General features: G+C 36.6%; 1 protein-coding gene and 1 long non-coding RNA gene across 4 annotated transcripts in view; one reads left to right on the top strand and one right to left on the bottom strand.

Annotated features, from left to right (window-relative positions):
• Positions 1-2,784: 2,784 nt before the first annotated feature.
• LOC104870450 lies at positions 2,785-7,467 on the bottom strand. Of its 2 annotated transcripts, none has more exons than XR_782543.1 (3): positions 7,006-7,467; positions 3,105-3,192; positions 2,785-2,872 (listed from the first exon to the last, which is right to left on the bottom strand). It is a non-coding gene; the product is annotated as an uncharacterized LOC104870450 (long non-coding RNA). The 2 variants fall into 2 exon arrangements; XR_782542.1 differs by having other exon boundaries at positions 6,834-7,467.
• A 135-nt stretch (positions 7,468-7,602) lies between these two features.
• The window catches only part of Ercc6l2 (ERCC excision repair 6 like 2), a 139,809-nt gene continuing 133,490 nt past the window's right edge, over positions 7,603-13,921 (top strand). Inside the window, exons 1-2 of one of the 2 annotated variants that reach the window (XM_010636147.3) lie at positions 7,603-7,914; positions 11,370-11,794. In XM_010636147.3, the coding sequence (XP_010634449.1) occupies positions 7,866-7,914; positions 11,370-11,794 (474 nt within the window). In that variant the 5' untranslated portion in view covers positions 7,603-7,865. The remainder of the gene's footprint in view (positions 7,915-11,369; positions 11,795-13,921) is intronic. The other variant, XM_010636146.2, reaches the window with a different exon arrangement.

Here is a 13,921-nt window from a genome sequence, read left to right on the forward strand (position 1 = left end):
AGTACATTCTTATATGAATATGCTAGTGTTTTATTTTGATTGTTTTCCCTAAGTTAATTATCTATATTATCGACCTTTTATAAATGTTTTATGTTTACAACTTTTTCATTTAATTATTTTTAAATTAAAATCTTACGTTAAATAAAACAAAAGTATGCCAAAAGGAATGCTTTGATCTTAACCACATATGCATCAATAATATGCAAATTTTGACATGTAAATAATAAAATATAGTTTGATTCATTTACAGAGTTAGAATAAAGGTATGATTAGTAAGGCAACTGCTTTGTGTGTAGCCCCACAGATAGTGTAATCATACTCCTTTCTTCATCATTCTTGTAGTTTACCACTGTTTTGGTGTTTGATAGTTAACTGACTAAAAAATTCCAACATGTGAAAAGAACTTGTGTTTTCTTTCTTAATTTAAATCTTTCTAAAATTTTTTCAGTTTTACATTTAATTTTTAACTTACTTGGAATTTAGCTTTGTGTGGAAAGAAAAATTGATCTCTCCTGTGGAAAAAGTTTCAGCACTATTTATTGAATAGTCTTCCTTTTGCTTTAAGTTACCTTGATCATTCTTGGCACATTATACTTTCATATTAATGTTACAAACCTCCTTGTCAAGGTCTGGGGGAAACATTTCAGTAATTTGGCAAGAAATTTCAATATGGATTAATTTTGGGGAAAGTGACATCTTTGTCATATTGAGTTTTTGTTTCATGAATATAGTATATCACTCTTTTAGGTAAGATTCTAATATAGTTTTATTAACTCTTTAAACATCTTGTATATGTATTATATATATATATATATATATATATATATTAGCTATTCTGAGATATTTTTGTTACCACTATAAAAGTATCTTTTAAAATTGTATTTTATAATTTGCTACTGTACAGCAGCAGTTTATTTTTATGAATTGCTCATGTATCCACAAACAACTCTTTTATCCTAAAAATTTATCTACAGGTTCTCTCCTTTTTTATCATCTTGTTTGTGAATAGTAGCAATATGATTCATCCTTTTGATATCTATAATTTATATCTAACATTCTTTTATTGACATACTTATGCCAAATTTTGAACAGGATAGCGACAGAAACCATCATGTTCATGGGTTTAAAGACAGTGCATCTAATATTTTATCATGCAATAGATCACCTTTATTAGATGAAGCAATTTCCTTCTGTTGCTTTTTTGCCAATATTTTGGACCTGGGATTATTGGCCTGTGCAACACACCTGACACCTAGATTGTAGGTGAATCTTATGATTTTTCTCTCAATTGGGATGATCTCATAATTTTTGTCTTCCTTTATCTGTTAATGCACTACTAAATTATCCAATTTTATTTATTTAATTTATTTTTTGGTACCCAGGATTGAACTCCAGTCCTTGCGCTTGCTAGGCAGGCAAGGGAAGCACTGAGATAAATCCCCAGCCCCTAAATTATCCAATTTTAAATTATACTTGCAATCTTGAGATCCATTCAACCTGGTCATAGATGTACCATCATTAGTGTTATTCAAAGTTAGACTCAGTAGACTAGTATTTTATTTAGAACTTTTGCATATAATCAGAATTAAAATTTTCTTGCAATCTCATTTGTCATGGAGTATTATAAGATTTTTCTGTCAAAAATTACAATTATAAAGCCGGGCCTGGTGGTGCACACCTGTAATCCCAGCGCTAGGGAGGCTGAGGCAGGAGGATCGCTGTGAGTTTGAGACCAGTCTAGGCTACATAGTGAGTTCCAGGTCAGTCTCAACTACATAGTGAGACCCTGTCTCAAAAATAAATAAATATCATTTATAGAATAATGGAGAATTTTGTTTTTGTATTACATTCTCTGAGTTCATAAAATATTTGTATTTCTTTAAATATTTGTTTTTCTTTAAATGTAATGTATTTCTTTAAATATTTGTCATATCTTGCTTGTACAGCCACCTGGTTCTGGTCTTTTCTTGGAAAGACATTTTCAAAAACTGAAGTTTCTCTAACAGTTACTGATTTACTTAGTTTTTCTTTTTTGACACATCTTTAAGGATATATATATATATCAAAAATTTTTTGCCAAGAAATTACTTATGGTATACTCCCATTGTTTTAAATCTTTGAATGCTTTTTAGCATCTTTTCATTTCTTTTTTTGTACTAGAGATTGAATTCAGTGCCTACGACATGCCAAGGAAGTGCTCTACCACTGAACTACTTTCCCAGCCCTTTTTACATTTTATTTTGAGGCAGAGTTGAGCTAAATTACCCAAACTGGACTTAAACTTGAGTTCTTTCTGCCTCAACTTCCTGAGTAGCTGGGATTATCCATGTGTGCCACTGTGCCTGGTCCTATTTTTCATTCCTAATATCTGAGTCTTTCCCTTTGCTGATGCATTTCACCAGTGGTTTTGCCAACTTCACTAATTTTCCAAATTACCTTGTAACTTTGCTGATTATCTCTGTTGTGATTTTTTATTACTCTTTCATTAATTTCTATTCTCTGCTTCGGCTTTTATTCTATTTTTAGGTAGTCTTTTGTTCTTTTCAAAGGTGAATGCCTTTCTTCTTTTTCAATATAATTATTTATTACCTGTAAGTACCAATTTCCCATAAACTTTTATATGTTGTATTTCTATTATTATTCAGTTCTAACACCAAGACTCATGGAATGAAATATAAGATTGTTTATTTGCACAATGCTCATTCAAACCCACACTCAGAGCTAATTTTTCTCAACGTCCTTGAAAGAAAACTAGAAAAATCCCATGATTTTTCTGGCCTCTCTAAAGAATAAAATATCTTGGGCTGGGGATGTAGCTCAATGGTGTCACACCTTCCTGGCAACTGCATGAGCCTGAGTTCAATCTCCAGTACTGCAAAGAAAGAAAGAATAAAATATCTTGTGATCATTTCCAGCCACTACACAAAAAAATTCTCAGATGAATACTTAATAAGTACCATCTCTCTCTCTCTCTCTCTCCCTCTCTCTCTCTCTGTCTCTGTCTCTCTCTCTATCTCTCTCTCACACACACACACACACACACACACACACACACACACACAACTTGATGATTCATTAACACCTCTTTCCCTTGCAGAGCTTACATTTGCTACAGGCAAGCAGTCTGTGATAGAAAGAAAGTAACTGCTTCCTTGCCTTCCTCTCCAACTTCATAGGCTCTTTGTGGTGTGTCTAGGATTGAAATGAAAAGAGAAACATAAAATAAGGAACAGGAAAGTTCTTAGCTAGCACTACTATAAGAATGCGTAGGTCCTCCTTGACATCATTCAAATACTTTTGTGTGGTTCATTATTACTACTTTACCCCTGAGAAACCAGCTGTCCAAAATGGCCAAGTCTCCAAAACCCGGCCCTACCTTGACATTTAATGTGAGCGCTTCATTCAGTAAAAGATCAATATCTCATCTTTTCCAATAGAAACATTTTAAGTAGCTCAAATTCTTTCATGTGTCAGCTTTCTATTACTTTGACAATTACTGTACATGGGAAAAATCAACTTAAAAGAAGGAAGTGTATTTTGGTCCAGGATTTCGGGTTTCAGTCTATGGATGGGTGGCCTCATGGCTTGTGTGTCTGGGGCAAGACTGTCCATCATGGCAGGAGTGCATGATGGAGTGAGCTGTTCAACTCATGGTGACTGGGAAGCAAGAGAGAGGGGAAGAGAAGGACCTACAATCCTAATATCCCCTTCAAGTACATGCTCCCAGTGACCTAAGACTACCTCTTTAAAGTTTCCATTGTTTCCCAAAAGTACCAAGCTGGGGACAAGCTTTATGGGGGACATTTAATATCCATACCATGGCACTGTCATCACATTTTATGTTATTATTATGAGTATTTTAATTTGCCTTCATTTTATATATCCATATTAAATCATTTATAATTGTTTTACGCAGTGGTTATTTAGCAGTTTTGTTAGGCTGATCATTCCTTTTCTCATTTCAGATCTTCTGAATTCAAATCCATGAAATAAGAGCCATCTGTATTCTTTGATTTTGGCTGAAAATATTATTTTGCCCTAAAGTTTATCCTACTGTCTCTCTCCCATAAACTCCCATAAACTCTAGCTTCACTAGAGGCTGCTGTGGTGAGTTAAATTATTCTGTTTAAGATAGAAAGTGAGTCTTTTCAAATGTGTTTTCAAGATTTTCATCTTAATTTACCTTCAATGTATTGTATCTACTGATTTTTTTTTATTTATACGCATGCAATTCGTTATACCTCTTGAATCTAAGTTAGCTATTATTTGAACATTTTCTCTCCCTGGTCATTACTTCTAAAACTCCAATTGAATTTTAGACTTTTTTCTTCTAGCCTCCATTTCTTTAATCCCTCCTTTTGTATTTTCTATCTGCTTGCCCTTTTTGCCCTGCATTTGGGGTCTTTCTTTAGCTCTTCTGTTTATAATTTTTATTAAGATATTTTCAATGTATTCTTTTACTTACCATTGACTTTTAAATATCAATCATTAAAATTTTCATTTCTAGATGCTCTTTTAAAATTCTATTTGGTGTTTTCTGGATACTGACTTTCATTTCCTTTCTTGTGTTTTCAGCTCAGTTTTAAAAAAATGAATGCAGTGTTTTAGCTACATTAAAAACACTTGTCCGAGGGCTGGAGATTTAGTTCAGTGGTGTCCCTGCCTGTCTTGCAAGTTCTAAGTTCAATTCCTGGTACCAAAAAAAACCAAAAACCAAAAATAAAAAAACCCAAAAAACAAACAAACCCCAACCTCTTCGATCTATTCTATTACTGCTACTATCCTGTAGTTTCCTATATTGTACAGATTGTATAAATTCAAATCCCAAATTGGGTTGAGAACATAAAAAAAAGTGTAGAGGAAATGAACACAACTCCCCCCACCAAAAAAAATCCCATGCCAAGACAGACAAGTTCCTCTTCATCATTCTTTTTCTGCTGTCCAGATTTCTCTTTGAGACCCCTGATTTCAGGAAGAATAATATGTTTCAAATACTGATTTCGAGTAAGTCTGATTTCCAACATGGGGCCTTGCATGAGCTTGAGACCATGTCCCCACAAGAGTGTTAAAACTCAGACTTTTTTTGTAATTAAGTCAGGCAAATGCCTCCAGGAATGTAGTGGGATAAGAGCCACCTTAAGAAGTTAGTTTTCAGCTCCTATGAGCATTTCATGTAAATCATCTAAACTTGGACGTGACCACCGAACTACATCCCAACCCTATTTTTGTATTTTTAATTGGCTTAGTTTTGCTAGCTCCTTCTTTGTCAATGGTTTTGCATGTACTGGGTTATCCAACATCACTTAAAATAACTTTAGGAATTCTTGAGTATATTACAACTTACTTTGCAGTCACTAGCACTGTATTAGATGTTCACAACATCAGCACCTATGTAAGGATATAAAGGCAAATGGCAATGACAGAAGTCATTGTTAAGTGGAGAAAGGAATGTTTGAGGAAGCCTACTTTGATGATGTACCTAGTTCACTGAGAAATTTTCTTTTCACAATTATTTCTGCTTCATCCACATTATAACAATAGCAGTGAGTTTGAATAATAAACACTCATAAAATGAGCTGTGCTCAGTTGTTAGTCACAACTGTATGCCTTCAGTCAGATGCTCTCTTTCATTTAAATCAAAACTTTGGATGTGCCTGATCAGTTCTAGTTAGATGTTGGCTCTGGAAGGATCCACAATTTAAATCAATGCACCACTGGAATAATAAGACTATCACACAATAATTCCAGTAGGGGAAAAAAATCAGACTTCTCTGGTAGTTGTAGAAATCTCCATTTGCCATTTTGATTTTAGAGAGAATTAAAAAGAACATAAGTAGAGAATATATACTTCATCAATTCCAAGATGATTTTTCTAGATTTTAAGATTCCTAACATCAGGATGCATGTTAGAACCAAAGGTTACAATCATAATCAGCTGTTGCTTTTTATTTTTAGGGATACATGAAACTACTTCCTATACTAGTGTCTGAAGTTAGAATTAAGTCTAAAATCTAACGTAGAAGCTGTGTGTGGTGATGTATGTCTGTAATCCCAGGACTTGGGAGGCTGAGGCAGAATGGTTCCAAGTTCAAGGCCAGCCCGGGCTATCAGTCAATCTAATCTAGTAATATTAACTACTAACCAAAATATTAAGCTGAGACAATGGTTATGCAACATGCAACTTTTAAGTGGATGCATCCCACTACATATTCCATATTGTGAACAGACACTGTTCTAGGAGTTTAACTTCATTATATCATTTCTTACAGTTACCTCTTTTAAATAGGTTACTGTTATTAGCTTCATTGTTATGATCATGGATAAGTCTAACAAAGCACTGAGAAGTTAAATTGGGTAACATCTTAGAGGATGGATGACTTGGATGTTTCTCTTCAATGTTTTGTATCTGCTGGTAAGCAAACAAGTGATATTCTAGATATAGCATTTTATGAAAACATGCTACTCATTTTTAGTATCTGCCAGAAAAATTGAGATCTATTTGCAGAACAAACAGCCATGTGGTTTTCCTAATTAAAGCCCTTGAGCAGGCAGAATACCAATTGCCCACAAAGATGTTTGTGTCCTAATTCCTGGAACCCCAAAACATACCATTACCTAAGTGTGATTAAGGATAAAGCCCTGGAAATGAGATTCCTATCGACTATTAAGTGCTCTTAAAAATAAAAACAATCTTTCCATGCTGCAATTAATGGGGGATTTTGGTAGGGAAGGTTCAGAGGAGCAATATCACAGGTTCTGAAAAAGAGGGCCAGGAATATAGACAGAAGCTGAAAAGGGCAAGAGAAAGGAATCCTCTAGAAAGGAATTCAGACCTTTGACATTGGGTTTTAGTTTAACGGGGTTCAAGACTTCTGATAAATATTAGGGTTGCTTGTGACACATCTGTGCTGTTTTAAATTAAAAAAAATTTTTTTTAAAAACAAAAGTTTGTGGCAATTGGTTACTGCACCAACAGGAATCTACTTCAGGAGCACTTTGGCTAACCCGGTCGATGAGATCTGGTAGAAACAAGCAGACATGCTAGCACGTGGTGGAGCTGGCCAGGCTCTGTGTCTGCAGCTTCTACAAATGTCCACGAGTAGCCCCATCTGCTTCCTTCGTAAGTGGCTGTCGTCCTGCACATTCGTGACTTGGTCCTTCCACTGCGTTACACACACAACTGTGCAGCAGCAGGAGGTGGGAAAAACACTAGATTTTTATCGGCGTTTGCACGTCTGCATCTACTGACGGCGAATGTTGGCTTGTTTCGTAGTCTCAGAAGTTGATGATTTACTACAAGGTGTGACCCAGGAAAGCGTGTTCTAGGAAGGTGCTGTCCACCTTGTAGCCGGCCTGCAGCGACGACACGGAGTCAGGAGTTCTCTGTAAATCAGAAAACCACGGCCACCGGGACACAAACCCCAGCAACTCAGTCCTCGCTCGACCTGCTGCGAGTTTCTCTGCAGCCAACCCTGAAAACAGTCGCAAACCTCACGAGAGTTGTAGATCTCGCGGGGCTTCCGCTACGTGCCTGCAGGTGGAGTCCGCGGGAAGCTCGCTTTTCCCACTTTAACACCTATTCTCTTCTCGCGAGACTCGGCTCCAAACGGACCCAGTTCTCGCGGGATTTTCAGGGTTCCAAACTGGGTGCGGGAGTGGTAATGGTTGGTGCGTCGTGGCTGAACGCTGAGAGGAAAGTTTAGGTGTGGCAGTGTCAGCCTCCTGGCCTCCTTAGGCGGCGGCGACGGCCGGGCCCCAAACGACAGAGTGGTGTTCCTGGTCCGTTCGCCTCCGCCCTCTTCCCCCACCTGCTGGTGCTCCGGGCTCCGGGGCCATGCTCGCCTTGGCCGCTAACCCCGGGCTGAATGGAATCCCCTGCCGCCCCAAGCCCCGGCCTGGACGCCGCCGGCCCAGGTATGAGCACCTAGCTCGCCTCCTGCCCAGCCCACGGGTCCTGACAGCCCTCGGGTGAGAGCTCTTGAGAGACAGCTGCGGGTCGCCAGCTCCTTCCTGGCCAGGTCGGACAGCCCCTGGCGCTAGAGCTCTCTGGGACCTGCGAAGGAGCTTTGGGTGTTTCCCGGCTGTAAAGCAGGGTTCTTGTGACTGTCCAATGAGAGGGGATGTATGCAAAGCATTTATGTGACTTCCCCATTGACCCCAGCGAGCGTTCAGTAAATGTTAGGTATTTTTATTTTTTATCCTCGTATGCCTCAGTTATCAGTGTACAGAAGTTCGTTACGTAGATGAACGAAGGTAGTGTTATTTACTTTGCACAAAAAGCTTAATACATGATTATTGAGACAGGGATGTATATACTCCCTCTGCTGTGTCGCCGAAAAAGCATTGAAAGTAGGCATGGTTATCTGCCACGTTATCTGGGATGCCTTCTTGCCCACAAATTAATAGCTTCCATCAATAATGGTTATATTTCAAGGCTACCAGGTATGGAGTGTCTATGCCCAGCAGTATTATGATTATTTATCTACTTGCTTTTCCTTTGAAGAAGGTGTCTATCACTTTAAATAGGTGGCAAAAGTAGAGGTAAATTCCAGAAAAGGTAGTGGCAAGCTTGAACTCCTAGAGCAAGGAATTGATCACTTAATCCTAGGACCATAAATATAAGTACCTATGGCAGTCCGGCAGGTAAAAACAAATGGATGAACCTGCTGGTAGAGATTATGGGATGATGTTTCCTCAGTTGAATGTAGTGAAAGTCACTTTGGTATTTAGGGGAAAAGTGCTGGCAAAAGGGACAGAAAGCGCAAGAGTCTTGAGGTAGGTGCATGCTTGCCGTGTTTGAAGACTAAGAGAGGGCAGTTTGGAATGGAAAAGGGAAAGGGCCTAGGCCCGAAGGAACATTATCACCACTGTTCATCAACCCCACAGGAAATCCTCCCAATTTGGTCCTTCATTCTGGTGTTTGGCTACTAGCCCAAGCTTAATTGAATTTATCCAAATTCAAGAACCAAAAAGATACCTATAAATAATTTTGCGATGCCCTTCAAGTGTTTTGCACATGCTGTCCCACCTGAAACACTCTCTTCCCTTTAAAATTGCTTTTCAATATTTCTTTCACGTAACACTGTATTGTATCGTACTGTCTCCCAAAGCCACTTTTTACAATTATATATATGTTTATGTACTTTTTAGCATGTCTTACTAGGTATCAAGAATATTTTCATTAAATTAATTACAGGGGCCAGGGATTTAGTTCATTGGGGCTGCTGCCTGCCTTGCAAGTGCAAGGTCCTGAGTTCTATCTCCAGTACCAAAAGAAAAAAAGAAATTTATTGAGCGTCTGCTATGTGTTGATTCTAGGTATAAAATTTTAAACAATTCTTGTGAAAGACACAGTCACCAGCAAGTAGGCATGGTAATTAAACATTTTGATAAGTGCCATGAGGAGTAATAATATGCTGATAGAGAGTAATAGGGTATCTTTAAGTAAGGTGGACCAGGAGTGGAAATGAGTTAGGAGTAATTTAGGAGAAAGCTAATGGTGGCAAGTGTTAGGCCAAAATTCACCAAATTTGCCTATGGCCAAATCTAGCCAGATGCTTCTTTTTATAAATAAAGTTTTATTAGAACACAGCTGTGTTCATTTTTTTTATGTTTTTGTCTGTGGCTGCCTTTGCAAGGGCAAGAGAATATATACCCTGCAAAGTCTAAATTCTAGTTAATATCTTGACATTTTGCAGACAAAATTGCCAGCCTTTGTTTTAGAGAGGGTGCATGCTTTGAGGAAGTAATATTGATTACTTGAAGTAATATTGAAGTAGAGTCAGAAAGATATACTGTTAGATTGAATGTAGGAGTGATGTAAAAAGATTAAAGATTGACTAATTTTCTATCTTGAAAAATTGTCCATAAATGATCCCAGTTAATGAGATGCAGAAAAACTAGTACATCGCTTATAATAGTTTTCTTTATTTTATATCCAGTGAATGGTACAATATCTGGTAAATAATTGGTGCTTGAATTATATATGTTCAATAACAAATAAATTACTGACTTCAGTATTTAAAATGAGAAAGTATTTACTGGACAGGCAAACATGTAAAGCAAAGCGTTAAGAATTTCTGTAGGGATGACCAAGATTTTAGTTGAAGTAGGGCTATTATGAATATACAGATCTATATTTTGTTTTACATATATGTAGGTCAGGGTGTTAATTTTGCATTCAAACTCTATCCTTTGGGATAGTATAATAAGTTCTCAAAATACAGTTTGGATACCAAGATTAGATTAGGAGAAGAGTTTTTTTCCTATTTACAATTGTTATGGTAAAGCTACCTCTCCAAAGAATTTTGAGGAACTACTAATGAGGCATATAGTGAAGTTATCCTTGCTTAATACAATATAAGCATATATTATAATAATGTGTTGTAATCATGAATGTTAGAAAAATCTAATTTGAGGATATCAGAAGGACCCTAGGAAACTACTAATGATCATCTGGTCTCACTGAAAAATATGTAAGAAGAATAAGTCATAATATTCCTACATGTGTAGTCATGCAATTCTTAGATTTTTGATTGAAGAGATTCCATTTGGAGAATTATTTTTACTTATCTTTCTCTATTTGCTACCTTTTAATTGTTATTAATGTAAGAATGCTCTGAGAGACCTTCCCATTTTCACAGCACTTTATCTTTGGAATGGAAAGTAAAATAGATGACTATACAGGTAAGCACAGAATAAGTGCATAGAGATCAGTTTCTTTAAAGAATTATAGGATCCTCAAAAGATACTAGAAATAATCTCTTAAAAATCACCCATTCAAATCCTAGGAGGGAAACATCATTCTGTAGTGAATTAGAAGTTTACTTGACAGGTTGTATAGCAGTTCAAGCTGTGGTTTAAAAGCAGCAATATTGAGAATAAGAGGAAGCACCTCTCTCCAGGGAAAGGAGATGGAATAATTTCTGAAAAGCAGATAAATCACAAAAATCCTTTGCTGCTCAGAGGATTTTAGGTTACTCATTGGCAAGTCTTACTTTTACTCTATCGTAATATGAATAATATATATGTAATATTCTGAGTCATTAATATTTAAATCAGGAATTTTCAACTCTGTGCATCAGAATCACATGTGAGTTCAATAATAACAACCAAGCAATAATAAAATCAGATGTCCATGCCCATATCCACCGAATCAGAATCATCAGAGGTGAGTTTTAAAACTCCAGGGGAGTTATGACACACAGCTAGGATAAGAACCATAAGAAGAAGTTACATAAGCTTTGTTTTGTTCATTGTAGATTATCTGATAATGTATTTTAGAAAGATATACATATTCTATATTTTGCCTTGTTCAGTTCTTTGGCAAAGCCGTTTACGTGGTGCATTTTTTCCCTCTTTTATTGTAGACACATGGCATCCAGGAGAAAGATGTCTTGCCCCTTTTCCAGATAATGAAAAACTTTGTGAAGCAAGCATAAAATCTATCACAGTGGATGAAAATGGGAAGTCATTTGCGATTGTCTTATATTCAAATTTTCAAGAAAGGAAAATACCACTTAAAAGAATTCAAGAAGTGAGATCTATTAAAGACTGTCCCAGCAATTTTATATTTGATGATGAAGATTTGGAAAAACCATATTTCCCAGACAGAAAATTTCCTTCATTTGCTAATGCTTTTAAATTATCTGAAGATGGAGATTCTATTCCTTATACTATTAATAGGTATTTGAGAGACTACCAGCGAGAAGGAGCCCAGTTTCTGTATAGGCACTACATTCAAGGAAGAGGTTGTATTCTTGGTGATGATATGGGTCTTGGAAAAACAGTACAGGTATTTATTTTTTAATTACTTTAAAATTAAAATTTATTAAGGACAGTATATTTTGTGTGAGTGGATACCATACACAAATCTCTATTTGTATTACTAACTCTTATGATTGCTTTCGTTTTTTTGTGCCAGGGATTTAACTCAGGCCCTTGCACTTTCAAGGCAGGCAGCGAAAATTGAGCCAAATCCGTGGCCTCTTCTTATGATATTTTGTTTGTGTGTGTCCATTTGTTTTTGTTTTTCATTCACAAACTAGACAGTAAAGTCTCAAAGTTGACTAGTGTTTCATTTATTATTTTATCCTTACTACTTATTTAATATCTATGAAATATGTTATTAAAATAATTTTTGATATAATCTGGCTTGATTTTTTACATTTAATAATATTTGCACAAAATATCAATTATATTTGAAGTAAACTTTTTTTAATAAAATCCTACATAGCATGATTAATTTCCTGCCAGCTTCTATGTGCATTGTTTTGAGTTTATCACATTAAAAGTTTCTTAATCTGGAATCCCTGAGTTACTAGTTCTTTTGGTAGACTTCAGAGAGGCCTCCTAATTCCCTAAAATGTGTACTAGAGTTTGTACACTTGTGTACTTTTATGCAGAGATAATTTGTTTTAGTTACCTATTGGCATAGAACAAACTGCCCCTCAAATTAGCATCTTAAAACAGTGCACATTTATCACCTCATAGTTTCTGTGGGTCAGGAATCCAGGTACAGCTCAGCTGAGTCCTGTAGCTGTGGCTCTCACAAGGCTGCAATAACCTGGCTGGACTGGAGAAGTCCAGCCCTTTCTAGTTCACACTGGTAGGATTTGCTTACCCGGAGTTGGTTGGACTGAGACCTTCCTTTCCACATGGACTTCATGGAGTATCTATCTCATAACATCAACAGGAGAGGAAATAGAGCAAGAGAATATTAGTGGGGTGGAAGTCATGGTCTTAAGATAATCACAGAAAAGATGTTTCCTCCATTTGCTATTTTCTTTTCAGTAGGACAGTGGTAGGTCCATCCAATATTTAAGGAAGAGTAAGAAGCTTGTGAATATCACGAGGTGGCCTTACTTAGAGCTGTATTAGGAGCTGCCTACCATGGATCCTTAACCTTCTTTAGATTTTCAAAGAAGTTTGTGATCTAAAAAGTTTGGAGTTTTGAATCTAGACTTTACACTGAATCGCTCTGGATTTTCAGAAATGTTTGCTGAATTTGTGATTAAGTCATTCTATACTTCCTGTTTTGTAACTGAATTTAAGCTATTTTACTCATTTATTAGATAGTGGAACTTAAAGGTAAGTGAAAAACTTAGGTAGGTTTGTTTTGTTTGTTTGTTTTTTAAGGTAAATGTAATAATTTTAAAAATAGCCTAAAATGTTACTGGGTGTGAAGCTGTGGTGTGAAAACGTATGTCACAGTAAAGTGCTTCAGTAATCATAGCATGTTACCAATAGCTATACTCTATGTCCCTTTAAGCCCAGTTGTGTTAGTTAGCTTTGTGTCACTAGTAAAATACCAAGAAAAGTGAATTTAAAGGAAGAAAGGTTTATCTTGGTTCACAGTTTCAGCTCCATTACTTTGGGTCTGAAATGAAGCAGAACAGTATAGTGGCTTAAGTATGTGGTGGAGGAGTCTGCTTATCTCATGGTAGCCTGGAAACACAGAAAAAGGGAAAAGCAAGAAGGGAAGGGGATAAGGACAAGATATAGTCTGCAAATGTGTGCCACCAGCACCTACTCCCTTTAGCTAGACACCCACCTGCCATTACCTCTCAGTAATGCAGTCACATTATTGATTCATCTGTGGGTTGATCCATCAGTGAAGTTAGAATTCTTATTATCTACTCACTTTCTAAAAGCTCAACATCTAAGTACATGGTCCTTTTTTTTTTTTTCAGCTTTAATTGAGTTTATTGGTACATTTTAGGGATACAGTACAGTTACATTCATTGTTGGGATCTTGTACCTCTACATGACAAGTATTGATTCTCATTTTTTCCCCTTACCCCTGCCCTCCCTTCACCCCCTCCTCCCTTCCCCATCTACAAACACTTTATTTTCATTATCTCACATTTTTTCCTTTTCCCTTACTACCCTTCCCCTACCCATCCCACCTTCCCTACACCTT

This window comes from Fukomys damarensis, unplaced genomic scaffold, assembly GCF_012274545.1.
Source record: "Fukomys damarensis isolate Sample0158 unplaced genomic scaffold, DMR_v1.0_HiC HiC_scaffold_27, whole genome shotgun sequence".
NCBI classification, from domain to species: domain Eukaryota; kingdom Metazoa; phylum Chordata; class Mammalia; order Rodentia; family Bathyergidae; genus Fukomys; species Fukomys damarensis.